Source organism: Homarus americanus, unplaced genomic scaffold (genome assembly GCF_018991925.1).
Source record: "Homarus americanus isolate GMGI-L3 unplaced genomic scaffold, GMGI_Hamer_2.0 scaffold56241, whole genome shotgun sequence".
NCBI lineage: Eukaryota > Metazoa > Arthropoda > Malacostraca > Decapoda > Nephropidae > Homarus > Homarus americanus.
The window spans coordinates 1,510,637-1,538,373 of record NW_024740202.1 but is presented as its reverse complement, the minus strand read 5'-3'; the positions used below and the strand labels follow the sequence as shown (position 1 = coordinate 1,538,373).

General features: G+C 43.9%; 1 protein-coding gene across 4 annotated transcripts in view; it reads left to right on the top strand.

Moving 5' to 3' along the window:
- The window catches only part of LOC121875304 (myocyte-specific enhancer factor 2-like), a 104,698-nt gene that overhangs the window by 57,339 nt on the left and 19,622 nt on the right, over positions 1-27,737 (top strand). For 3 of the 4 annotated variants that reach the window (XM_042379779.1, XM_042379780.1, XM_042379783.1), the window contains one exon: positions 26,046-26,681. In XM_042379779.1, the coding sequence (XP_042235713.1) occupies positions 26,628-26,681 (54 nt within the window). In that variant the 5' untranslated portion in view covers positions 26,046-26,627. Of the gene's footprint in view, positions 1-5,462; positions 6,017-26,045; positions 26,682-27,737 lie in introns of those variants that run through there. The other variant, XM_042379781.1, reaches the window with a different exon arrangement.

Here is a 27,737-nt window from a genome sequence, read left to right as displayed (position 1 = left end):
TGTGGGTGGGAGAATAACAGGTGTGGGTGGGAGAATAACAGGTGTGGGTGGGAGAATAACAGGTATGGGTGGGATAATAACAGGTGTGGTGGGAGAATAACAGATGTGGGATGGGAGAATAACAGGTGTGTGGTGGGAGAATAACAGGTGTGGGTGGGAGAAACATGGTAGCAACGCCAAACGATCGTCCGCTCACCTTTTTTCCTGCAGTGGCGCTCCCATTTTACAAGTCGTGTGTGTGTGTGTGTGTGTGTGCGCGCTGAAGAAGAGCAACTAGTGATCAGACACGTCACACTATAGTTGCTACAGTGACCAATTGGCAACACTGTCACCCACCCACCATCACCCACTACCATCATCACTTGGCAACACTGTCACACACACCCACCATTACAATTCTTTAACATCACCAAATGTTTTGTTTTTTCCTTCCTATCCTGAATGAGAGTGAGAAAACGTATCTAAATACAGTATAAAATTGGTGTAATTCTCAACCCAATCCGGAATAGTTTCAGGTGTACTTTAGGGAACTTGTGTTTTGACCCGATGTCTTTGTTCCGTAGTTGAAGCGTTCCAGTTAGGGGGAGGAGGAGGAGGGAGGAGATTCTACGTCACGAGAGCTACGTGTCAGTGGTTTATATGCTACACGTGTACATCCTGGAACAAAAAATAAATATATCTCGCTAAGTTAACATTTCGGTGACACAGATAAAAAAAAAAAAGTGACATTATAATTACACACATGAGTTGACGAGAGACGAAACATATCTGATAAATGCCTGACAACCATCGCCATTTATAATCCAGAGTATACAATGTCAAGCTCGTATACTTTCCTCAAAATGTCGACAAATTTAGCCCCAAGTACCTTTAAAAACAACGTCTGAGATTGAATAAGTTAACACATACAATTAGGAAGTCGAACACAGTCATTGGAAGTTTTAACACACACACCACCCCACACACACCACCCCCACACACACATCTACTACCCCCACACACACCACCCCACACACCTACCAACCCACCCATACATTTATTTACACCCAAATTTTAAGTCTTGTTACAGATAATATAATCAATCTTATTTATACAGTGTAAATAACATCACCCCTTCCCGGTCTTGTGTACGACCCCCTGAAGGAACCACTGGAGAATCACAGCTTGTATCGATAATGTATAGCCGTTTTCAGGACGCTAAATATAACTCTTGAAATGTCATCTTTGTGCAACGTGGTTCTGCAGGCCGCCAACCTGAGGAAGTCCCGTGAGATGGTTCAGGTAGTACACAGATAGTCAGGTATAGGATGGTTAGGAAGAATAATCTGTGTTTAGATGTTCTTGTAAATATTTAGTGAAGGGGAGCTAGGATTAATGGTAAAGTGATTAGGGGAAAGATTATCCCTGTGTTAATGAGTTTGTTAATGAGTTTTTATGGCCAGGTAAAACACAGGTAGAGAAGCTGAGTGTTACATTATTTTACCTGTGTAGGAAATTGATCTTAAGTTCAGGTGAAAAAAATATGTAAATGACGAAGAAAATACTTTTAAAAGATAATTCAGAAGATGAGTACAGAAACTACACACAAATACAGAATTAGATACAGGTACAGATGCTAAAATTTAATACAGTGCTTAACCACCACCTCTCATTAATTAACCTAACTTAATTTTGCCATAGAGACATACATTAACGAAAGAACTATAAGAGAGACGAGTTTTTCAATTACTTCAAGCAGGTGAGATCAGAACCCAATCAAGCGGTGTTTCCTGTAGCGGAAATATTAAAGAACTCGTCATTTGAGTGTTTATACCATGCCCTCCCCCCCTCCCCTCCCTCCCACCCCCCCCCCCACACACAGCCTCAGGTTTTCGTTGAGGTGTAAATTTAACAGTGTTTAGGTGGGGGGGAGATAGGGAGTTAATGGCTTACAGTAGTGACCATAACCCCACCCCTCCCCTCCTCCCCCTCCTCCAGCAGAGACACACGGCCCGGGTGATGGAGGAAGGCTTAGGATGGTAATAAATTTAGAGGGATGTTAAATAAATGGTCCATCTTGTGGCGTTCATTACGGTGCCAACACTGTCATTACTCCTTCATAATTCTCCCATTGCGTGCCTTTAAATCTTCCCCCTTGAGTAATGGCATCAAACACCGACGTAATTTTATGTTAGGTTACGTTAGATTTGGTTAGGTTACGTTAGATTTGGTTAGATTTTGTTAGGTTACGTTAAATTTGGTTAGATTTTGTTAGGTTACGTTAGATTTGGTTAGATTTGGTTAGGTTACGTTAGATTTGGTTAGATTTTGTTAGGTTACGTTAGATTTGGTTAGATTTTGTTAGGTTACGTTAGATTCTGTTAGATTTTGTTAGGTTACGTTAGATTTGGTTAGATTTGGTTAGGTTACGTTAGATTTGGTTATATTATGTTAGGTTACGTTAGATTTGGTTAGGTTATGTTAGGTTAGGTTAGATTTGGTTACATTAGGTTAATTTTAGGTTAGGTTTGGTTAGGTTAGGTTAATGTTACGTAAAGTCAGAAATACATACTGGAGAAAATTAAATGTAATGTATTAAATTATCACCACCACCACCAGGAGGACTTTGACCTCTTATCATTGATCCGCGTTGTCCACTGTTGATATCGTATGCATTTCTACCTCGTATGTATCTATCTATCTATCTATCTATCTATCTATCTATCTATCTATGTCATCATTGTTTTTTATTGATTATATTTCTTTTATTGTTATGGTTAAGTCCTGCAGAGATAACACAAAGTCTTACCAAAGTCTTAAAAGTCTTACCAAAGTCTTAAAAGTCTTACCAAAGTCTTAAAAGTCTTACCAAAGTCTTACCAAAGTCTTAAAAGTCTTACCAAAGTCTTACCAAAGTCTTACAAGTCTTACCAAAGTCTTACCTTCATGTTTTTTCCTTCCAGGTATGTGGTAGTGCTAAGTGGTTCACCCTCTCCCCCCCCCCCTCCACCTTCACCTTCTGCTGCTGCTTAAGGTAATGTGAGTACTAATTACAGGTGATCCTCGTGACGTTTGTTCGTGTTCTTTGTGTAATATTGTCAGGTCTTTGTTGTGGGGCGTCTTGACTTCTGATTGTTCTAGATGGTGAAGGTATAAAGCTGCCTCTGTGGATGATAAATGATTAATAAAGTTTGTGACTGAAAATTGAATACAAGGTTGGATGTCTGGTCACAGTATGAAGGACAATGTAAGATACAACTGACCTAATCTAACGTAATCTAACGTAACTCTAACGTCACCCAAACCAACCCAACCTCACCCAAACCAACCCAACCTAACCAAACCTAACCAAACCTAACCTAACCCAACCAAACCTAACCTAAGCTAAGCTAAGCTATAAGGTCCTTTTATCTCATAGTCACTGTACTGTTTAGTCCCTCACAGCACACACACACACACACACACACACACACACACACACACACACACACACACACACACACACACACACACACACACACACACACACACAGGTAAACACTCACCAGGTAAACATAATTAAGCCTGTGTTTATGACTCAGTACCGTGACATAACTAGGATGCATTGGATGACGCAACATCAAGACGCAAAAAAAAACAAGAACAAATCATTAAGAGTTTCAAGACGCAACGTGTGATGACAAGACGCAACACTGACGCAGTTTTTGTAGAGTATAAAGACCCTTGGTTAGCTGGGGTAGTAGGTGTGGGGAGTTAGCAGGGGTAGTAGATGTGGTTGTAGGGGTTATAGCTTTTACACCTGTACTACATCGAAAGCTACAGAGGTATCGTCATTAGTCTAGTGATAGTAATGACGTAATACACACTTGTCTGTATATTTGTTGTATTACATTGTAGGAGCCCGAGAGTCATACAGGAATGTGTTACTCAGTGACCCGATAACGACCGCATTATACAGGGTGGGCAAGAGAAACATCATTATACAGGGTGGGCAAGAAATAATCGACACACAGGTGGGTCTCTACAGCCTTGTGAATGGGACCGATGTATTTTTTTTTGGCCCACCCTGTATAGAGACTAACTGCCTATAGATACAACACACACACACACACACACACACACACACACACACACACACACACACACACACACACACACACACACTATTGAGACTCCCACAAGCAACAAGTTATCGAGAGTCACACCTGTAGACACATATTAATTAACGAGGCCAGACAGGTGAGAGGTAAACGCCAGGTAACACGACTTGGGGATCGGGAGCACTTCAGGGCGTTCGTAATATCAAGCTGTTCGTAATATGACCGTTGTTGAACTTATATCCATCGGTAGGAAGAAGAGGTTGTTGCTCTGATATGGTAACTGTTGGGGTGTGTCTGTATGCTTTGATCTGGTAACATTGGAGGTTTCTGTGTGTGTGTGTGTTGATCTGGTAACTGTGGTAGGAGGTATTTGTACGTCTTGATCTGGTAGTAGTGAAGGTCTCTACGTATTGATCTGGTAACAATGGAGATTTTTACTTCTGGATCTGGCAACAGTGGAGGTCATAGGTAAGGTCACGTCAGCCACCGGTAGTTGAGAGAAAGATCTCGCTAGGAAGTTTGTGATGGCAATGTTCTCTCTCTCTCTCTCTCTCTCTCTCTCTCTCTCTCTCTCTCTCTCTCTCGTTCGGGATATCACATTGGGGGGGTTAACGTGATGGAAAAGATTGGGATAACGTGATGGTGGCAGGAGGGCAGTAGTGGTGACAGGAGGGCAGTAGTGGTGGCAGGAGGGCAATAGTGGTGGCAGGAGGGGCAGTGGTGGCAGGAGGCAGTGAGTGGTGGCAGGAGGGGCAGTAGTGGTGGCAGAGCGTGTTATCAGGTAGAGCATTATGGTGGCACTTACTGTACTGTACATGCCAGACTTCTATCCTCACTACCCTTCCGGGCCTCCTACTGTTTCTCCCTCCCTCTCTCTCTCCCTCCCCCTCTCCCTCTCTCCCATCCCTCTCTTAGTTTCTCCCCGCCCCTTAACGCCCCTTACTCCCTCACCTCAGGAGACAGTCGTGAAGGGGTAGAGGTGATGGGCATTTAAGAGTATGGAGTGGCAGAGATTGACTGAGACCGCCGAGTAGAAGAGGGTTGATGGGAGGAGGGGATGGGAAGGAGGGAAGACGAGATAGGGAAGGGGGGAGAGGAAAGTGAGTAGGAGGTAGGGAAGATTGGAAGACAGGTAGGAAGAGATAGGGACGATAGGAGTAGGGAGGAGTAGGAGGAGGTTGGTAGAGAGAGGTCTGAGGAGGGTATGGTGAGGGGAGAAGGGGTCGGCTGGGGAGGTCGTGGCTAGCGGGTGACTCAGCGGGGGTAGACAGTGAGGGAGGGGGGGGGGGTAGGTAGCGACCCTCAGTGGTGCCTCCCCTCAGTGCCTCTTCCCCCGGTGGTGTGTGTCTGGGTGGTGGTGGTGAGGGCCGGGGTTGGTGGTGCCAGTCAGTCAGTGAGAGCGCCTCCACGGGAGCAGTCGCGTTGCCACAGTGCCCGGAGGTCGCCCGCCAACAGCGTTCCTCCACCATCACTACTACCACAACTACCACCATCACTACTAGCCAGCCCGCCTCCTGCAGCTAGCTACTACTACTACTACCAACACCACCTACCTCCACACATACTACCACCACCACTCCACGCCACCACCACCACCACCATCACGTTCTCACTCAAGAAGCAACGCAACGCTACCTACGTCTAGTCGTTAACTCGAATCTCATTAAGTTATTCGTTATATTTATTTATTATTTATTAAGCCCGGCAGCGATTTTTTTGCCGCCGACGATAATCTTGATCTCATAAGATAATCGAGTCAGCTGTTGTCACAAACCAAAGACACACAACCTCCTCTTCCGGCTAATGTACCTCAAGCATCAAGAGAGAGACACAAAACTTTAACAAGGTTGTGATTATACCCAGTGTGTGTGTGTGTGTGTGTGTGTACTTACCAAGACCTTCCACCAGAGAACTCCTTACAGTCATCTCACTCACAAGTAAGTTAGTTGAATTATTGTTGTATTAGTGTTTAATTTACCTTGTACCTTTACCATCTCTCTGCCGCCATAGTCAGAGTGTGTGTGTGTGTCAGGTGTTAAGGTAATCAACACCAGATATTTCATTCTTACCTGTAATATGTTTGTTTACTCTTGTATCAGTCAGCTGCAGGTTACAAAAGACGTTAACCAATAGGAAAATAATTATATATACGTACAGTACACGAACACCCTGACCCCTAACTTCACCTAACTCAATATAAGGTATCAGCGCCATCTGTAGGTTAGACGAGCACTACATAGACTCAAGCCTGTATAGGGAGTTTTGTTCGTGACTGTACGTGGATGTTATTGTGTGTGTGGGTGATGCTGGATTAACCTAACCTAACCTGACCTCAGATGTGGGCGAATAGATTTTCATTTTTTTTTTTGGGGGAGGGGTGGGGGGTAGAGCTGAACTGCGACGTAGTGTAGGGGTGAGGGAAGGGGAGGGGGGAGATAGAAAAATAGAGAGAAATTTGAGAGAGAGAGGAGAGGGGGGGAGTTATTGATGTATGAGAGAGAGAGAGAGAGAGAGAGGAAAAGTTCTGGAGAAAACGTTTTAGAGAAAGAGAGAAATAAAGTTGAAGAGACAGAAAGCGAAAGGAGAGAGACATAGAGAGAAGGCTACCGTTAACGAGAAGCGGCTCCTGACAGACTCCTGAACTACGAAAACAAACAAATGAAAATCGTACTCTTGACCAGCTGACACCACTCTCACTCCCTCACCCCCCTCCTCACCCCCCTCCTCTCCCCCTGGGTTGTGGCGTGACGCTCGGTGACCTTGTTGAGAATTCTCGGAAACTCTGGTGAGAATTTATTGTCTTGGAATATTCCTAGGTAAGAATTAGTTACTTGGAATATCCTCATGTAAGAATTTTTTAATTAGAATATTCCCAGTCAAGAATTTTTCGGTTTTAAATATTCGATGGGAAAGATAAATTCTGGGATATATTCACAGGAAAGATCTATTAGAAATATTCCTCTTTGTGAGTCTTGCCAGGTTAGACCGTGTGGGGTGTGTCGCCATACAGGATGTGGTAACAGTGACTCAGGGGAGAGGGGGAGGGGGAGGGAGGGGGGGGCAAAATTCTTAAAAATTCGCGGGAGATTTTCTTGCTGCTGTATATGGTTATAAGGACGTATCTAGGCACTGTAGTCACGCCCCGGAAGTCCAAACGCCATTTACCTGGGTTTATTGACCTGTTGGGTGCGTTCTTGTGTTATCAGGTGAAGGAATGGATTAACGTGGGAATTTTTAAGACGAGGTCGTGAACTCTGGCCAGCCTACTCGTGTACTCTGGCCAGCCTGTTTAGCATTAGTCGTAGTAATACACATTTAGAGTACAGTATTGTAATGGTGTTCCCCTACTACAGAAGAACGCCACTGGAGGTAGAAGGGTGGCGAACGTTGGTCTGGTGTAGCTTATACAAAACGTTGTTGCTGGTAAGAGGCGGAGCACCAGCGGCTGTTGATTGCAGGTGTTGGAGGTAGGCTGAGTGTTGTTCAGTTATACACGTCACTATTGGGTAGAGGAGCTGGCTGGAGGTGCGTCAGGTGCTGCTCACTGCTCCTGATGGCGGACTTATCTTCACCTGGTGGGGTAGCGGGGGACGCCAGGCGCTCGTGAATGTTCGTACTGGCGAAATTTAGTGTTATTAAATGGGCTAACTTCCCCTCCCTGTATTACCTTGTGTTGGTATAGCTAGTAACTGGGTGAGTCACAGTCCAGGGGAAACCACGCTGGACCGGGGCACTAAACCACGCTGGACCGGGGCACTAAACCACGCTGGACCGGGGCACTAAACCACGCACTGGACCTGGACCGGGGCACTAAACCACGCTGGACCGGGGCACTAAACCACGCTGGACCGGGGCACTAAACCACGCTGGACCGGGGCACTAAACCACGCCTACCTGGTGGTCACTCATACTTCACCTGACACTACCCCTCAACCCTGTCTGAAGGAGGCAGCAGCCACCACGGACAACATAATTATATTTGATGCGACGGAACGGGTGTCATTGTTTACACTCTTGTATGTTTGGCGATGTGAGGGTTAGGAGGCGTACTCTTGAGTGGGGTGTTACTGAGACGGCACCCCACCCCAGCCTGGTGTGGGTTCCCCCAGGAGCTGCTGTACCTAGGCCTAAGGCAATCTATCGCTACTAGCACCATAACACCGTGCCCTTATGCCCTCAGCCCCGGTACTCTACACTGCAGCATTTCTCTCTCTCCAAGCGAGCCGTTTGTTGCGGTAGTTCTGATGTTGAGGAGGAGGGAGGTTAAGGTAACGTGGTGGGGTAGGTTAAGGTAACGGTGGGGTAGGTTAAGGTAACGTGGTGGGGAGGTTAAGGTAACGGTGGGGCAGGTTGCTGCAACGTGGTGGGGGAGGTTACAACGTGGTGGGGAGGTTAAGGTAACGTAGTAGGGAAGCATAACGTGGTGGGGGAGGTTAAGGTAACGTAGTAGGGAGGTTACATAACGTGGTGGGGGGAGTAAGCATAACGTAGTAGGGGAGGTTAAGGTAACGTGGTGGGAGGTGTGAGAGAGGCACGTGCCTACTCCCCCCTCCCTCCTTCCCCTCTATTCTCCCCTACCTCCCAGGGGCATGACTTTTGGCCGTGCTGGGGGAGCTCAAGAGGCCTTGACGTGCACACACATACAGACACCTTCAGGAGACGAACTCACCTACAGCAGCTGGGCTAGAGAGAGAGAGAGAGAGAGAGAGAGAGAGCGCTGACAGATATGACAGGGGTAGATGCTGGTGTGTGTGTGTGTGTGTGTGTGTGTGTGTGTGTGTGTGTGTGTGTGTGTGTGTGTGTGTGTGTGTGTGTGTGTGTGTGTGTTGGGCTGACGGTCACACACCTTCACCGCCTTGTAATTTTCTCATTCCTTGTGTCTGTTTTCTTTTGTTTTTATATCTCGGGACGTCTTCCTTCACCTACTGACTCTCGTAACTCGGTAGAACTCTAAATGGTTTGTTGTGTATGTATGTGTATGTACGTGTATGGTATGTATGGTTGTGTGTGTGTGTACAGTATATATGTGTGTGTTTAGATTCAACGCTGAAAAATAAACCTTCAACGTTTATATTAAAAAAAAATAGTAAAATTACAACTTTCATCTATAAATCTACGGAAAATGTTATTAATACTTATAGTAATTTATATGTGGTTATTTATTCTACTCACCCGTATTAACATTACTACATTGGTCTAAAGAATTAATACTGAGGTTATAATACAGAATAGTTATAATACAAAATACAGTAAATACAATATAATAACACTAAATTAAACAACGAATATGCAGAATAAATTAATGCATTACTTAGAAGAATAAATTAAGAAAAGTAATTAATGATTTTGAATATTAGAATTAGACAGGAACTAGACAGGGGATATGCACAGTAATACAACAAAGTACTTAATTGTAACTGCGTATAAACGTTTAAGGTGTACAGTTACGAACAAAAATTCCCGGACACTTGCGGTAATAGACGAACGGACGGACGGAAAAGTATATGCAACACTTCAGTTTTTCTTCTCAGTGAAACCTCGATTTAACAGATTATATAAATAGGAAATTCCGTTATATCGAATGTCCGTTAGATGTGAAACCCTCCAATTAACGGATTATATGGCTATAAGTTCGTTATAAGGATATTTTTTAGATATGTAACATAATTTCTGCGTTACAATAGATGTCTTGCATACAATCTATTACAAAAATATAAAAAATATATTTATACTTTTTGTGTTTAAGATCGCTAAAAGCAATTATTTGGGTATTTTGTTGTGTTAGAGAAAGTATAAAGTATTAGGGAAAGTATAAAGTATTAGAAAAAGTATAAAGTATTAGAGAAAGTATATAGTATTAAAGAAATTATAAAGTATTAGATAAAGTATAAAGTATAACGATGAGAGAAAGTACAAAGTATTACAAAGAATAACATGAAATAAGATCTGGGAAAGTCACGGCCGGCCAGAGGTGTGTGCGTGTGAACCTGGGTTACGTCGACATAAACAACATAATAATTTTAATACTTGAAATAATCATTAATAAGGATGATTAATAATGATATAATGATACTAATTATACAGCCATAGTACAGTAATTACACCATTGACATATTTTTCCCCTAATATGTGCGTTTTCCTTGATGTCTGTCTGTCTGTCGCTACTCACTACGCAGAAGTTACCTGGGTGCGCCCGTCACACCTGAGGCGAGTCTTTGGCGTGACAAGATGGTGTTTGGTGGAATTCAAATATTTTTTTTTGTTTTTAGATAAGATTTTGTTTATTACCAGATATAGATACCAATATTGATTGTTGTATTTGTTATTGTTGATGTTATTGTTGTTGTTGCTCTTATTATTATTATTGTTATTATTGTTGTTGTGATCTTGTTATATTGGGGAAGGTGAGGGAGGTAAGGGAAGGTGAGGTAGGTGAGGGAGATGAGGGTGAGAGAGAGTGAGGGAGGGTGAGGGAGGTGAGTGAGGTGAGGCAGCCATACAAGGATGTATGTATGTATGTATGGTCAGTGTGTAAACAAAACTTCAATATGGGTCAGTACAAGTGGCTGAGGTAGCACTTGTTTCACCTCCTTCCGGGGTTGTCTGGTGTTGTGGTGGTTGTTGTGGTGGTTGTGATTGTTCTTGTGATTGTTATTGTTGTTGGTATGATTGAATAAAGTCGTTTATGTGGTTGTGATTTGAGTTGTTGTGGTTGTTGATATTTTTGTATAGTTGTTAATGCTGTTAATAATGTAGTTGTTGTAGTTGTTGTCGTCTTAGTTAATTCCTCCCCCGGGGATAACAACCTCAGCAGTACCATGTGTTGTTAAAGTGTGTGTGTGTGTGTGTGTGTGTGTGTGTGTGTGTGTGTGTGTGTGTGTGTGTGTGTGTGTGTGGCGGTCGCTCACATCACCTGAGTCCACTTAATTAAACCCCACCTGTATAAGAGTCCCTAATGCTCGTAACCGTCGAAAGTAAGATCCTACACCTGGCGTAAGGCTTGGCAATCTTTCGTCTGGCGTAGCTGTCTATGAGCCGGAGAGAAAAATCGAGAGATGTTGATTGCTTGTGGTGGAAATAGACTGGCGGACGTTAGCCTAGTGTAGCTTTTTATAATCGTGTCAAGGCGGGACTAAGGTGAACGCCAGACGCTGTTTGGTTTGTGCTGGCGGTAGGGCGGTAGTGTTAGGTAGCTTGTCTCCTCGCTATCTTAACTTATTCATAATATTTACAGCACAATTCACCTACCTACCTACCTACACACACCTGCCTACCTACACACACCTGCCTACCTACACACACCTGCCTACCTACACACACCTGCCTACCTACACACACCTGCCTACCTACACACACCTGCCTACCTACACACACCTGCCTACCTACCTACACCTGCCTACCTACCTACACCTACCTGAGTATACTTGTTAATTATTTTCAGGTACAAACATTTAAAAACCTTTAATATACCTGTATTTTGTACCTAAATCTGTACTGGCACTGAAATGTTCAATCTTGTACAGCAGAATTGGTATAAAAATTTGTAACTATGAGAAAATTAAATTCTTTCTTCACTCTCACTGGAAATTTCTATCAGGACTTTTTGTGAAATTTTAGCTGTTAGTAAAATTCTCGAACCAATAAAAGGGAAGAAAGAAAGACAATTGATGGAAGAAAGAAAGAAAGAAAGAAAGAAAGAAAGAAAGAAAGAAAGAAAGAAAGACAATTGATGGTAGATCGTGAACTGCCAATTGTCAAAAGGAGAGAGAGAGAGAGAGAGAGAGAGAGAGAGGATTCCTCTATCCCTCTCTCTCCTCCTCCTCCTCTTCCTTTCTTTCTCTCCCTCCTGCCATCTTTTAAAGGACGGACATTGATGCCAGTTGATCACATTACCGCAGGAATTGAATTTTGGGAACCATACCTTGACGGGGTGTTGCATTTTTCTGGTAACTGTGTGCTGTGGGTTGGTAGAGAGATGGTGGGTGGCTTGGTAGAGATGGGTGGCTTGAGAGGAGAGATGGTGGGTGGCTTGGTAGAGGTGGGGTGGCCAGGAGAGATGGTGGGTGGCTTCAGAGAGATGGTGGGTTGGCAGAGATGGTGGGTGGTTGGCTAGAGGTGGGGTGGTGGCTTGAGAGATGGTGGTGGCAGAGAGATGGTGGTGGCAGAGAGATGGTGGGTGGGTTGGTAGAGAGAGGTGGTGGGTGGCTTTGGTAGAGAGATGGTGGGTGGCAGTAGAGACATGGTGGGTGGCTTGGTGTAGGTAGGTGGGTGGGTGGCTGGTAGAGAGGTGGATGGTGGCTTGGTAGAGAGATGGTGGGTGGCTTATAGAGACATGGTGGGTGGCTTGTGTAGGTAGGTAGGTGGGGTGGGTGGCTTGGTAGAAGGGTGGCTTGGTAGAAGATGGTGGGTTTGTGTAGGTAGGTAGGTGGGTGGGTGGCTGCAGAGATGGCGGGTGGTGGTGTGGGTGAGTGTGTGAGTGACAAGGAGTGCGTTTAATGGGTGTGAAAGTGAGTGACTGCCTTAAACGGAGATGATTGAGTGATAGGGGGGAAAGAATGAGAATGGGGAGAGAGAGAGAGAGAGAGAGAGAGAGAGAGGATAAATAGTCTATAAAGAATACGTGATAAACAATAACAGGGGAACAATGATTAGAAGGAGGAATGGAGGGGTAGAGGAGAGGGAGGGGAGGGAGGGAGGAGAGGAGAGGAGGGAGGGAGGGAGGAGGAGGGAGGAGGGAGGAGAGGGAGGAGGAGGAGGGAGGAGGGAGGAAAAGGGGGTAGGAGGGAGGAAAGGAGGGAGGGAAGGCACAGTATAATATAATAATCTCTCGGTCACTTCCCATGGTGCACCATTTTTGACCCGTCACTCCCACATTACTGCTGGTCGTCTCCCTTCGTATTTTTTATACTGCCCTCTGACACACACACACACACACACACACACACACACACACACACACACACACACACACACACACACACACACAAATAATAATATCAATAATAATAACTTATTCTCTATCAATTTTTAGGATTTTATTTATTTTTTTTTCTTATTTTTTTTACTTGATTTTTATTGCTATTTATTATTATTATTATTATTATTATTATTATTATTATTATTATTATTATTATTATTATTATTATTATTGTTGTTGTTGTTGTTGTTGTTGTTGTTGTTATTATTTGTGTTGTTATTGTTGTTTTTATTATTTTTGTTATTATTATTATTGTTGTATTTGTTGTTGTTGTTGTTGTTGTTGCTTAAGGAGAAATAATTAGAAGATAAGTGAAGTCAAGTGAAGACAGAGATCAGTTCTGCCTTTAGCTGTGTCCGTGAGTTTGTTTATACTCTGTTTGTATGTCCTGCAACACGCATCAGGAATATTGCACTGAGACTTATGGTGTGTGTGATGCCAGGTGTGTGTGATTCCAGGTGTGTGTGATTCCATGGGTGTATGATTCCAGGTGTGTTTGATTCCAGGTGTGTATGAATCCAGGTGTGTATGATTCCAGGTGTGTGTGATTCCATGGGTGTATGATTCCAGGTGTGTATGAGTCCAGGTGTGTATGAGTCCAGGTGTGTATGATTCCAGGTGTGTATGATTCCAGATGATTCCAGGTGTGTATGGTAGGGAATGTATATAATTATCCATGTGTGTATGGTCGGAATATACGGTATATAATGTATAGTGAGGAATGTATATATAAGTATAGTAAATAATACATACACATTATACAGGTTAGGTTAGGTTAGGTTAGGTTAGGTTAGGTTAGGTTAGGTTAGGTTAGGTTATCAAGTACTGGGAAAAAAAATTCACGTCATAATTTACGTCATACTCTTACGTCATAATTTACATCACCAAGATCGCCCCGAAGACCCATCCCTATTGGCCAGGTACTCTCAACAGGTGAACCAATCAATACTCCCCCTTTACCTGATAGCGCTGACGTCATGGGGAGACCAGCGCTTCTCATTGGTTGTCTAATCATAGCCGGACGTGATGCTGTGTTTCCTCTTAATTTCATTCATCAAGTTTTTCTGTGATTTATCAACGGGGATAAATAAAGGAAGAGCCGACTATTTTGAAAAGGGTGTTCATTAAGGTGGTGTTGGTAGTTGTTGTGGATATTTACACTTTAGTATGACTTTACTACTTTTATTTGTGTTGTTGTTGTTGTTGTTTGCTGTTACTTTTGTTATTACTACTGATGTTACGTTACTTTTGTTATTACTACTGATGTTACGTTGCTTTTGTTATTACTACTGATGTTACGTTACTTTTGTTATTACTACTGATGTTACGTTACTTTTGTTATTACTACTGATGTTACGTTACTTTTGTTATGGTTGTGTTGTTGTTATTGTTGATGTTGTTGCTGTGTAGTTACTGTTTTTAACTTAATGAAAAGGTAATTAATCACATCAGCCCGTATTTATGACAGGTGAGGGGAGACGTGATGTATACCTGTGTTGAGACGATTCACCTGGCGGATGCAAATGACTTATTTTGTGTTGAAGGAAGGAGGGGGGGGCGATGACTCTGAGATATTTCCTGAGATTGATCGATAACTCGAGGGCATAAAGACTCTGTGTCATTCCGGTTACTAAACGACATTACGTTAATTCTTCTTCTTTTAACTTTTACGATAATTTTGCATTAATATTTTTCACGTCACCGCTTAGGGAAAATTTTTAACTTATGATTTTTTTTTGTGGGGGAGGGGTGGGTGTGGAAGAGGGAGGAGGGGTGGGTGTGGAAGAGAGGGGAGGGGTGGAATTACTCTTGCGTCTCACCTTACGCAACTTAAAAAAAAAATCAATCAATATTTGTGTCATACATCAGTTTAGCCAGGTAAGTTACCCCCCTTCAAGGTGTACAGGTAAGGTCATTTTATTTTTTTAGTTTACGACCTTCCTGGTAATCGATCATTGTGTCAAATCTTAAAGAAACCAGTGAAGTGTAGTGTGTGTGTGGGGGGTGTCACGTCTGCAATCTGGTCACTAAAATAATTAAACGAATTTTTTGAGATTTGAGTTTTGGTTTCAGTTCATCTCATTAATAATAAACATGGGTGGATTTTAATGTATTATAACAAAAACAAATGGAATAAATAAAACAACAAAGAAGAAGAAGAGGAGGGAGAGGAAGAAGATTAAAGTAACACCAACTCCACAGGTTGCTGAGGAGGGAGGGAGGGAGGGAGTCCCGTCCATCCGACCGTCCGTCCCTCATGGAGTCTTAAGTCACACTGCCACCACCACGTATATTATTGGAACCTATGATGGCAGGACTCGAACTCTCTCCCTTACCCACCAAACTGTTCTGAAATACATACACACTGTTCCTATATGTTTGTCTTGGGTGAAGTTCGACTGTAAAAATATGTTAGTGTGATTTTAAACTTTTTTTCTGGTATTTTTGGAGTAAGTTTTATAAGTATAGGGAAGTATGAGGATTAGGAATATAAGGGTGGAGGCTAACATGTGTGGGGATAAGGGTCTGATGTGTATAAGGATGAGGGGGCAGTTGGCATGTATGGGGTTGAGGGGCTAGCATGTATGAGGGTATGAGAATAAGGGACTTACATGTATTAGGGTTAGGGGCTAGCAATCATGGATGAAGTTGAGGGGCTGACAGGCATGTATAAGGATGAGGGTCTACCATGTAAGGGGCTAGCTAGCATGTATGAGGTACGGAGCAACCAGAGCGGGGCTGGATGTGAGGGACTGGACCACCAAGGGCCGCCGCTGCTTGGGGCTGTTATGACCTTCAGTCGGTACGGCTCGACACGGCAGCTTTAAGGCCAAACCTCGACTCCTTCACACCACCGTCACTCTACCTGGTGACGCCCTGGTGACGCCCTGGTGACCGTGCCTAGCTCTAGAGGGGTCCCTGAGGGTGGTGGGATCTGCCCAGGAGGGGGTATGGAGGGGTAGCGGGGTATGGTGGGGGGGAGGTGAGGTAGACCTAGCATTATCTGGGTTTTGCTGTGGATGGTGGGGGTCACCTTTAAGACTGTGAACTCTGCACCCCAAATAGAGCTGCCTCCCACTAGGTGATGGCAGTGTTGTGTTGATTGTCTATGTAGGCAATGGCGTTGATAATGGTTACCGGTGATAGTGTAAGATGATGCGCCTGCTTGCTGGTGTAAGGGGGTGTAGGGTGGTATGGTAGGGGCTGTAGTGTGGTGTAAGGGCAAGTGTGGGTAGGGGGGTGGTAAGGGGGTGTAGGTAGGGGTAGTGGTGGTGTAAGGGGTGGAAAAAGAAGCAAGTGTGTAGTGGTGGGTGTAAAGGGTGTAGGTGGTGTAAGGGGGGTGTAGGGTGATGTAAGGGGTGTAGTGGTGGTGTAGGGGTTAGAGGATGATGTTGGTGACAGTGGGGTGGGTGTAGGATGATGGTGTGGACAGTGAGTGTAGTGGATGATGGAAAGAAGAAGTGGGTGTAGTGATGATGGTGTGACAGGGTGAGCATGATGGTGACAGTGGTGTGTTATGATGGTGTGACAGTGGCTGTGGGTGAATGATGGTGGACAGGGTAGGTGGGATGGATGGTGACAGGTGTGAAAAGAGATGGATGTAGTGGACAGTGGGTGTAGTACGATGGTGTGTGACAGAAAGATGTGGTGATGATGGTGACAGTGGGTGTAAAGGATGATGGTGTGACAGTGGGTGGTTATGATGGTGTGACAGTGGGTGTGGTGATGATGGTGTGACAGTGGGTGTAGTGATGATGGTGTGACAGTGGGTGTAGTGATGATGACTGTGGCGGCAGGTCAGGTGTGTCCAGGGGGTGAGGGGGCGGCAGGTGTGTCCAGGGGGCGGGAGGACAGGTGTGGGGCAGGTGTGTGTGTTATACATGTGTGGTGGCTGGAGAGGAGGCGTCAAATGTTGATGGGTGACGTCACGGGTCGCTGTCACCTGAATAAAGGAACCAACCTACAGCTCCCAGGCGTCTCTCTCTCTCTCTCTCTCCCTCTCTCTCTCTCTCTACTGTTCATAGCTTCACCACAGCCAGTTTACAGCTGTTTTTTGTCTTGTCTTATTCCCATGCTTATCACCTCTGCTTTATTCCATTTTCGGCTTTTTTTTTCTTGCTTTTCTTGATAAATTTTCTGTTGTTATTATTGTTTTGTTGTTTTGTTGGTTTTATTATTATTATTATTTTTATTATTATTATTATTATTTTTATTATTATTATTATTATTATTATTATTATTATTATTATTGCCATTATTATTATTATTATTATTATCATTATCATTATTATTATTATTATTATTATTACGGTTATTATTATTATTGTTGTTTTGCTAGTATTATTATTATTGTTTTTGTTTTATTATTATTTTCATCATCATCATCATCACCATCATCATCACCATCATCATCATCATCATCATCATCACTCATCATCATCACTGTCATCACCATCATCACCATCATCGCCCTCCCCGCCCACTTGTACATCATCATTACACCACCCTCCACCCTCAAATACTCATTCCAATTTCTTGTAAAATATAATATCAGTACCAGTAGTCCCCCCAGCTGGTCTCCTTCCTCCCTCTCTCAATTCTATCTCTCTTCTCGGTCACTGTCCTCTCTCTCTCTCTCCTCTCTCTCTCTCTCTCTCCTCTTAGCTGTGTGTGGGGCTCGGGTCTGCCACACCTGCTGTCCATCGCCCTCTTCTGTCCAATATCTCGTCTCCCTGCGCTGCCTCCCTTCCTCTTCCTCGCTATCTGTCTCCTGCCTCCTCCCTCTTCCTCTTTCCCCTCCTCTCAAGGGTGGGGAAAGGGGTAGGGTGAGGGAAACTGAGAAAGTAGGTCAAGGCCGTGGCAACAGCAGGTGACGCACTCTCTCTCTCTCTCTCTCTCTCTCTCTCTCTCTCTCTCTCTCTCTCTGCAACTCCCTTCCCCATTTCCCCCTCTTCCCCAACTCTCTTCCCTCCCCCCTCCTCTACCTCTCTTTTCTTCCACCTTTAACCTCACATTTCTCTCACTCTTCCATCCTCTCTCTCTCTCTCTCTCTCTCTCCTCTCTCTCCTCTCCTCTCTCTCTCTCCCTTCTCCACCCCCCTCCTACCTTCACCCTCCTCTCCCCTCCGCGTCATCATAATGTGGACCAATAACATCACAGAACAACACAGTCTCTGGGTTTTCTTGAAGGAGCTCATTGGTTCAGCCTCTTAAAGCTGCCCTGATTGGCTGATCTCGACCTGTTATGGATTTACAAGATGATGACGTCACAAATCCTCCTCGTACTTTTGGGTAGTTTACAAGATGATGACGTCACAAATCCTCCTCGTACTTTTGGGTAGTTTACAAGTGATGACGTCTCCTCTTCGTACTTTTGGGTAGTTTACAAGATGATGACGTCACAAATCCTCCTCGTACTTTTGGGTCAACTTTTCGTGATGTGAAATAATGTTGATGACGTCACAATACATTTAGATACTGCTGGAGTAAGATTGGTGTGTGTGTGTGTGTGTGTGTGTGTGTGTGTGTGTGTGTGTGTGTGTGTGTGTGTGTGTGTGTGAAGACTATTTGTGGGTGTATTTGTGATGTAAAATTTTATGGACAACATTTAAGTAGTCATAATTGCTTTCTGGTTGTTGTTGTTGTTGGTGGTGGTGGTGGTGATGGTGTTGTGGTGGTAGATATGTTGGTGGTTAGGTGATAGTTGTTGTTGTTGTTGATGGTGTGATGGTGGTAGTGATGGTGATAGTGGTGGTGGTGGTGGTAGTGGAGAGCCTGTTGAACATATCCAGACTGGTGGGCCAAGTACCTCCGTGGTGGTGGTGGGTGGGGGTGGTGGTGGGGGGGGTTCGAGGTCTGTTCCACACGCCACCCAATAACACCACCCTCTCATACTTGGTCCTTGTCTTCCTCACCTGGTGTGTCTTCTTCGCCTCGGTGGTGTGGTAGTAGTGTGGTGGAGTAGTAGTAGTATAGTAGTGTGGTAGTCTAGTGGTGTGGTTTTGTATGAGTAATAGTAATGTGGTTAGTATGGTAATAGTAGTGTGGATAGTATGGTAATAGTAGTGTGCGGTGTAATAGTGTGGTCATAGTGTGGTAGTAGTGTGGTCATAGTGTGGTAATAGTGTGGTCATAGTGTGGTAATAGTGTGGTCATAGTGTGGTAGTAGTGTGGTTATTCTGGTCACCACTTTATTGGATAACTTTGGTGTGCCTTAGAGAGGACGTGACCTGCTGCCCCCCATCAGTCATCCTCCTCTCTGTCATACACGTGCGATTTTGGCTCCGTTTTTTTGTTTTTCATGTTTCTTGGTGTGTGTGTGTGTGTGTGTGTGTGTGTGTGTGTGTGTGTGTGTGTGTGTCTGTCTGTCTGTCTGTCTGTCTGTCTGTCTGTCTGTCTGTCTGTCTGTCTGTCTGTCTGAAATCCAATATTGTTAAGACTTTTATAATCATCGTTCGTAGGTTAAGTCAAGTTTGAGGTAGCACTTATGTAATCGTTTGAGGATGCTGGCTGACTGGCTGACTGGCTGACTGGCTGACTGGCTGACTGGCTGACTGGCTGACTGGCTGACTGACCTTTCCTGGGGGAGCAAAAGGTCATTTAATTCAGTTTTGATGAAAGTTACTCTCTATGTCCTTTTTAATCTCGGGGTTAAGATCTCGAATGACATTGTACTTGAGTCGTTAGTGACCTCATTGACCTTGTATGACCTTGTATGACCTTTCCGTTGTAATAATTTGTAGTGTTTTGAGTTCGTCTTCTTTACTTTGGCGTTACTGATTGAAGTTACTGATTGAAGTTACTGAATAAACCTATTAATTAAAAGCCAGACTATTGCTGTGGTCATCCGTCTCTCCACCTCCCTCCCCTCCCCTCTCCCCCTCCGTCTCTCCCCCTCCCCCCTCCCCCCCCCCCTCCCCCCTCCCCTTTCCCCTCCCGTCTCTCCCCACCGAAATTCATATTCGACTCTTAAAAAAAAGACTCAATTTTTGCTGAAACTTTTGTGGATAAGTTTCTTGGTTTTTGGTGTCACCTGACAATTTGTATCCAGGTCAATGATTGTCAGTCCAGGCTACAGGCGTTAACCCCCTTCGCTACGGGACGCCACTTTAAGTATTTTATTTGGTTAACGTCCAGAGACAGACAGACAGACAGACAGAGAGAGAATGTGAGAAGAAAAGGAGAAAATGAGACAGAGGAATGAGGAATGAGAATGGGAGAGAGGAGAAGGAAGGAGAATGAGAGAAGGGGAGGGTGAGAGGAAGGGGGGAGGGGGGTGAGAGTGAGCGACAGAGAAGGAATGAGAGAGAGAGAGAGAGAGAGAGAGAGAGAGACACCCGTATACCTAGAAGTTCAAAAAGTTTTCTCCTGGTCTAATATTTTTTGCTCACACATTTGTCACCTTTAAACTGTGTGTCTTTATTCTCTTCAATTCTTCTTCTTCTTCCCCACTACAATGTTTTAGCGGGGTAATGTTGTGTTGGCCTTCTGTCTGTCTGTCTGTCTGTCTGTCTGTCTGTCTGTCTCCGCTTTGTCATCAAAATTACAACTATTGCTTACATGGGAACTTTGTGTGGGTATAAAAATCACCTTCAGCTACTGCCTAGGTATATTACTGTTTATCCCCCTTCCATTAAAAACTGACGAAGGTTAATGTCTTATCTTCACTCCCTTCCGGGTGGTTGGGGGAGCGACGGATGAATGTGTGTTTGTGAGTTTGTGAGTCTCATTTCCGCTTCAGTTGGTGGGTATAGATTTTTTTTTTGACAGTAAAGTAGTTCCGTGTTGTTTATTTTGTTTAAGACGAGTTCATGGATCATGTTGAGACTCCATTACTGTTATTCTCGTTCCTTTCGTTGACTGGAGTTCTATTGGGTGATTTACATATGTTTTATCCTAGTAGGTTAGGTTAGGTTAGGTTAGGTTAGGTTAGGTTACGACACTTGTGATACGTATAGGCTTTAAACCCCCAGTTGAGTCATAAAATATTGTGCTGTGGTTTAATTATGTGGACTATTGAGACTTTCTATCCCAAACGTTTTTATAGGGAACGTTTACTTAAGTGTTTAGTAAAAAAACGTTTTTATTTCTCTGTTGTCTGTCAGGTTGTTTTTCCTTACGTAACTGAGGGAAATATTTTTACCACAAGATGAAACGTCTTTCCTTCCGTCCCCCCTTCCTCCTCTTCTCCTCCTCTTCTTCTTTCCTCAGGTGCTGCTCCCTTCTTCCTGTTTCCCACTTGACCTTTCTCCTCCTCCTCCTCCTCCTCCTCCTACCTCTCCTTCTCCTCCCCCACCCCTGTCTTCTCTCCCTCTCCTCTACCTCCCATCCACCTCAGGGTCATATTTCAGCACTAACAGTCCATCTTCTCTCGTTCCTTCCTCTTCATATCCTTTCCCAGACTTCCTCCTCTTCCTCTCCCTCACCTTCTCTCTTTCTCTTTCCTCCTGATCATTCACTCTTGTTTCTTCCTCATTCTTTCATCCTCTTTTTTCGCCACCTTCCTTTCTTTCCTCCTTCTCTTCCTTGCACTTCCTCCTCTAGTTTTTCTCCACTTTCTTCCCTCCACCTATACCCCTCTGCCATTCCCTCCCTCCGTCCGTCCTTCCTTCAACACACCCAGAGAAGGAGGAAGAAGGAGGCAAGGAGTCACCATCTCTGTGTCATCATCCATTTCCACAGGATATCTTAATGGTGTCTTGGCGGTACTGGTGTCGGGTGCACACGGGGGACCACCACCAACTGTGTCTGCTGGTGGTGGTACTGTCTTGGGTGGTGGTGGTGGTAGCTGGATGATTGTGGTGGTGGTTGGGGGATTGGTTATGGTTGTAGCTGAAGGGTTGTGGTTGAGGGTTGTGGAGGAGCGTGGTTGTCGTGATTGCTAGGAGATTGTATGGTATCTGGGTGCTGGTAGCTGGGGGATTGTGGTTGTGGTGGTATCTGAGTGGTGGTTGTTGTAGGTAGATGGTTAAAGTTGTGTTATATTGTGGTAGTTGGGTTGTGGTAGTAGGTAAGTAGTTGCTAGAATGATAGAGGATTATTATGATGTTAGATAAATAATAAAAGTTGTGTTAGTATGTAGTTGTGAAATGTGGTTGTTATAACACATAAGGTGAATAATAACCACGAAAAGATTTTAACCATAGAACACTTAGGGGTCAATAACCAAGATTCCTCCTCACTGAAATTAACTAGACTAAAAAAAAAATACTCTTCATATATGATAATTTTATATATTTTGCCTGACATTAATAATCCAGGAATGTAAAACTTAAGATATTTATAAACATATACGAGGGTAGTAGGTGTGTTTATGTAGTATGAGTGTATGTTAAGTGCTTTGTTGTTTAGGTACTTTTTGTGGGGAGTGTTTGTGTCTTACGACTTGGGTGATGACTTGGCTGACGACGGTGACGACTTGGGTGATGACTTGGGTGAAGACTTGGATGACGATTTGGGCGACGACTTGGGTGACGACTTGGATGACGATGACGGATGATGACTTGGCTGACGACTTGGGTGACGACGGCTGACGACTTGGATGAAGACTTGGATGACGACTTGGATGACGACTTGGGTGACGACTTGGATGACGACTTGGATGAAGACTTGGGTGACGACTTGGATGACGACTTGGGTGACGACTTGGGTGACGACTTGGGTGACGACTTGGGTGACGATTTGGGTGAAGACTTGGATGACTACTTAGTTGACGATTTAGATGACGATTTAAGGTGACGACTTGGATGACGACTTACACACAGGTTTTTCTCTCGTTCAAGGTGTGGTGTTAAGAATTAAGCGTCAGTGATCACGTGTACCTGTGAGTGAATCTATAGCCGTGAGACACACACACACACACGCACACACACACACGCGCGTAAATAAGGTGAGGGAAGAAACATGAAATCGATTCCCATTTGTAGGTGTTCTAGTGTAAGTAAGGGACTCCAACGCCCACCCCGCCACGCCCACCTACGCCTCTGATGGGGTGGTGGTCAGAGAGTATGTGGGAGGATGATGAGGTGTGGTATGAGGTGAGGTGTGAGAGAAGGAGGGCAGTGTGTGGGTGGGAGAGGTGGTGTAGGTGGATGGATCAAGACAGGTCAGTGTGTGTGTGTGTGTGTGTGTGTGTGTGTGTGTGTGTGTGTGTGTGTGTGGTGGGTGGTGGGGGGGGTTGGTGACCTAACCTCATCACACACACACACATACACACATACACACATACACACACACGAGCGGGTCGATCCAGGTCCTAGCGCGCATGTCCACCTGCACCGTGTTCCTCCCTGCTGTCTGCTGGCCTTGACGAGCCTCTGCTGTTGTTCTTGTGTTATTCTCTGCTGTCTGCTGGCCTTGACGAGCCTCTTCTGCTGTTCTTGTGTTATTCTCTGCTGTCTGCTGGCCTTGACGATCCTCTTCTGCTGTTCTTGTGTTCTTCTCTGCTGTCTGCTGGCCTGGACGATCCTCTGCTGTTGTTCTTACGTTCTTCTCTGCTGTCTGCTGGCCTTGACGATCCTCTGCTGTTGTTCTTACGTTCTTCTCTGCTGTCTGCTGGCCTTGACGATCCTCTGCTGTTGTTCTTACGTTCTTCTCTGCTGTCTGCTGGCCTGGACGAGCCTCTTCTGCTGTTCTTGTGTTCTCTGCTGTCTGCTGGCCTGGACGATCCTCTGCTGCTGTTCTTGAGTTGGCATTGTTGCTGTTATCGTTGTTAATGGTGGTGGTGTCAGAGCTGTTGCAAGTGGTGTCAGGGCTGTTGCAAGTGGTGTCAGGGCTGTTGCAAGTGGTGTCAGGGCTGTTGCAAGTGGTGTCAGGGCTGTTGTAAGTGGTGTCAGGGCTGTTGCAAGTGGTGTCAGGGCTGTTACAAGTGGTGTCAGGGCTGTTGCAAGTGGTGTCAGGGCTGTTGCAAGTGGTGTCAGGGCTGTTGCAAGTGGTGTCAGGGCTGTTGCAAGTGGTGTTTTCTTTTGCAATTTGAGCTCAGATTGTTATTGCTGTCATCCATCCACCGCCAGGGCAATGGAAGGTGATTGGTTAAGAGGAAACCAGATAATAGCTAATTGGTTAAGGAAAGACCAGATAATAGCTGATTGGTTAAGAAAAGACCAGATATTAGCTGATTGGTTAAGGTACAAAAAAGTAATTGATTAATGTAAAGTAACGAAAGTAGCAAAAGTAGGTCATGGGTTAGGATAAAAGTATAAAAAGTATAAGATTAAAGTTTCAAAATTAGGTCAGAGGTTAAGGAAAAGTTAATAAAGTAGGTCAAATTAGGTTAAAGTAGATTAGGTTAAGGGGTTAGTTAATCTAGGTCAGAGAAGGGTTATGGTCAGGTCAGGGTTACAAAGGGTTAAGGTTAAAGGTCATTATAAAGTTTTTAGCAGTTTTAAATGACCGGATGTGGTATTTTTTTCATGAGTACCCCTTTTATTTGTTGTTATTGTTGTTGTTGTCACTGTTGTTGTTTTTGTCGTGATTTGTTTTGTTGTCACTGTTTTTGTTGTCACTGTTGTTGTTGTCACTGTTTTTGTTGTCACTGTTTTTGTTGTCACTGTTTTTGTTGTCACTGTTTTTGTTGTCACTGTTGTTGTTGTCACTGTTGTTGTTGTCACTGTTTTTGTTGTCACTGTTTTTGTTGTAGATTTGTTTTTGTTGTTGTTGTTTTTGTTGTCATTGTTTTTGTTGTCACTGTTTTTGTTGTCACTGTTTTTGTTGTCACTGTTGTTGTTGTCACTGTTGTTGTTGTCACTGTTTTTGTTGTCACTGTTTTTGTTGTCACTGTTTTTGTTGTCACTGTTTTTGTTGTCACTGTTTTTGTTGTCACTGTTGTTGTTGTCACTGTTGTTGTTGTCACTGTTTTTGTTGTCACTGTTTTTGTTGTCACTGTTTTTGTCGCTACCGTTGTTGTTGTAAGGATGTGTTTTTGTTGCTATTTTTGTTTCTTGTTATTGTTGTATTTGCTAGTAATATTGTTGTTGCTACTATTAATTTTATGACTATTATTGTTATTTTTTGCTACTATTATTAATGTTACTATTTGACCTTGCTATATTACTGCTGTGTGTGTGTGTGTGTGTGTGTGTGTGTGTGTGTGTGTGTGTGTGTATGAGTCTCACCTGCACGGCGGTCTACAGGTGAGGTGTGGGATGGTTGAGTGCGATGATTGGTGCTAAGTCGCCGTCTCATGGTGAAGTCACCACCAGCAGTATCCCAAGGTAGGTAAAGATATCCCTACTACTATTATTATTATTAATTATTATTATTATTATATTTTTGAAAAGTTTAGGTTAGGTTTTTCAAGGGTGAGGTTAGGTTAGGTTTTCAAGGGTTAGGTTAGGTTTTCAAGGGTGAGGTTAGACTTAAAACGGGAGAAGGAAAGACATTACCTTTGTATAGGTCTTTTAACCTGGGGTGGTGATTAGCGCTGGGTACTAGTGAGGGAGGGAAGGTGAGGGGGGTGGAGGGAGGGAAGGTGAGGGGGGTGGAGGGAGGAAAGGTGAGGGGGGTGGGGGGGGCTAATGAGGAAGGTAGATATAAGGTGTGTATACTTGAATGGTCGTCTACTGGGTAGTAATAGTAATGCTATTTATAAACTAAAACACCAATTATTAAGTTGTTTTTTGTTTAATATGTTTCATTGTATTATTTAATTTTATCCATTCAAAATTTTATCTTATTTTAATACTGGAATTTTATATGTATTAGTTAAATAAAATATATCAGTATATATGTTTATATACATATATGCATACATACAGTGAATTATAAAAATGTGGGCTATCATGTGTTAATGCGTATACATATGAGTTATATTTTAAGGCATGTATTTAGTAGTAATATAATAGTGGTATTTTATTTATTTTATCAGTCGTATTTTGTATATTTTATCTATTTTATTGGTCGTAATTTTATCTATTTTTAAACTGATATTTTATGCATTATGATGATAGTATTTTTTCTATTCTAATTATTATATTTTTTGTGTCGTTGCAGAAACTCGTAGTGTGGGGGAAGTGAGACCCGTGTGGACTAGTGAGTGAAGTGAATCCTCAACTATCATACGAGTTGAGTGGTGAAACGGCCTGGCCCACAGCGGCGCCCACAACACACATCCTTGTTCACCACCACACCACACCCCTCCCCCCTCGTCACCACTCACCACCACGCCTTCACCACCTACTGTGATAACGCCGTGTCCTTTGTAAAGATTTTTTATGTGATCTGCACCAACACATCTTTAAATCCTCGTAGTGTGGTGTGCTGGGGACGTCCTCTACCACCACCACCACCACCACACCACAAACTGCCTTAATAACCCAGTGACGTTGTTGTCGCTGTCGCCTGGTTGGTTGGTTCCTGGTCTTATCACCACGGCTATTACCACAACTACCAACACCACAACTACTACTATTACCACCACCCCAGCTGCCGTCGCTATTGTTATTGATACACTTACACCACCACCACCACCTACACCTCCTGTTGGTACCACACAGACACCCACCACTACCACCGCCTTACACTAACACCACCACTACTACCACCCCCTACACTCGGTACCGATACACAGCCAAGATGGGGCGTAAGAAGATTCAAATCTCTCGGATAACCGACGAACGGAACAGACAGGTGAGTTACATCATTACCTGTGTTGTTATTTACCTTGCTTACTTCTCAGGTAGTAAACTATGACGTAATACTTTGTTTATCATTATAGACAACTCATAATTTGAATTCTTTTTAATTGATATGCCTTAAAAAAAAAAACTTACAATATTTTCTCATAAATATATTGTGCTGTTATATAGGTCATTTTTGCCCGGAAACTATGAAATATTCCTCATTGTCACAAATCTATGTTAAAACACGTGTTAATTTCCCCTTATGTTATACTTAAACCCCCCCAAATGTTTAGTAGGCTTACCCTTTAAATCTTCGTCCTGTGTGAGGTAGGGAAAGGTGGTGTAACTCTCTCACCGATAACTCTACGGACACAACATCGACAGTTCAGTTACTTGCCTGTGTGTCTGTCCTCAAGATACTGTGTTAGCCATCTCGACATTGGCCCAGGACCCTGTAACAGGTGTATGGGGGTGGTGGGTCAGGGAGGTGGTCAAGGAGGTGGGTCAAGGAGAGGTGGGTCAGGGAGGTGGGTGGGGTCAAGGAGGAGGTGGGTGGGTCAGGGAGGGTGGGGCAAGGAGGAGGTGGGTGGGTCAAGGAGGGGGTGGGTCAGGGTGTGGATTGGTGGGGCAAGGAGGAGGTGGATGGGTCAAGGAGAGGTTGGGTCAGGGAGTGGGTGGGTGGGTCATAAATACGGTAAAATAATAATAATAATAATAATAATAATAATAATAATAGGTCATTGAATAAATAAGTTAGTATCAGTAGTTAACGGTAATAGTGGATGGTTGAATATTTGAATGTGTGGTAATCGTAGTTGTTTGTGTGTTAGTAGATAAGAGTAGATAGTCGGTAATAGTGGTAGATCAGGTTGTGGTTAGTGACGGATGATGTTGGTTGTGGGTAGTGGATGGATGACTGGATGAGATGGGTACATAGGAAAGTAAATAGGAAATAGATGGTTAGGTAAGTGAGAAGTAGTGGGAGGAGGAGAGGAAGTAGCAATAGCAGCTACAGGAACACAGTATAGGGAAGGACAACACCACCGTCACTACCTCCAGCAGC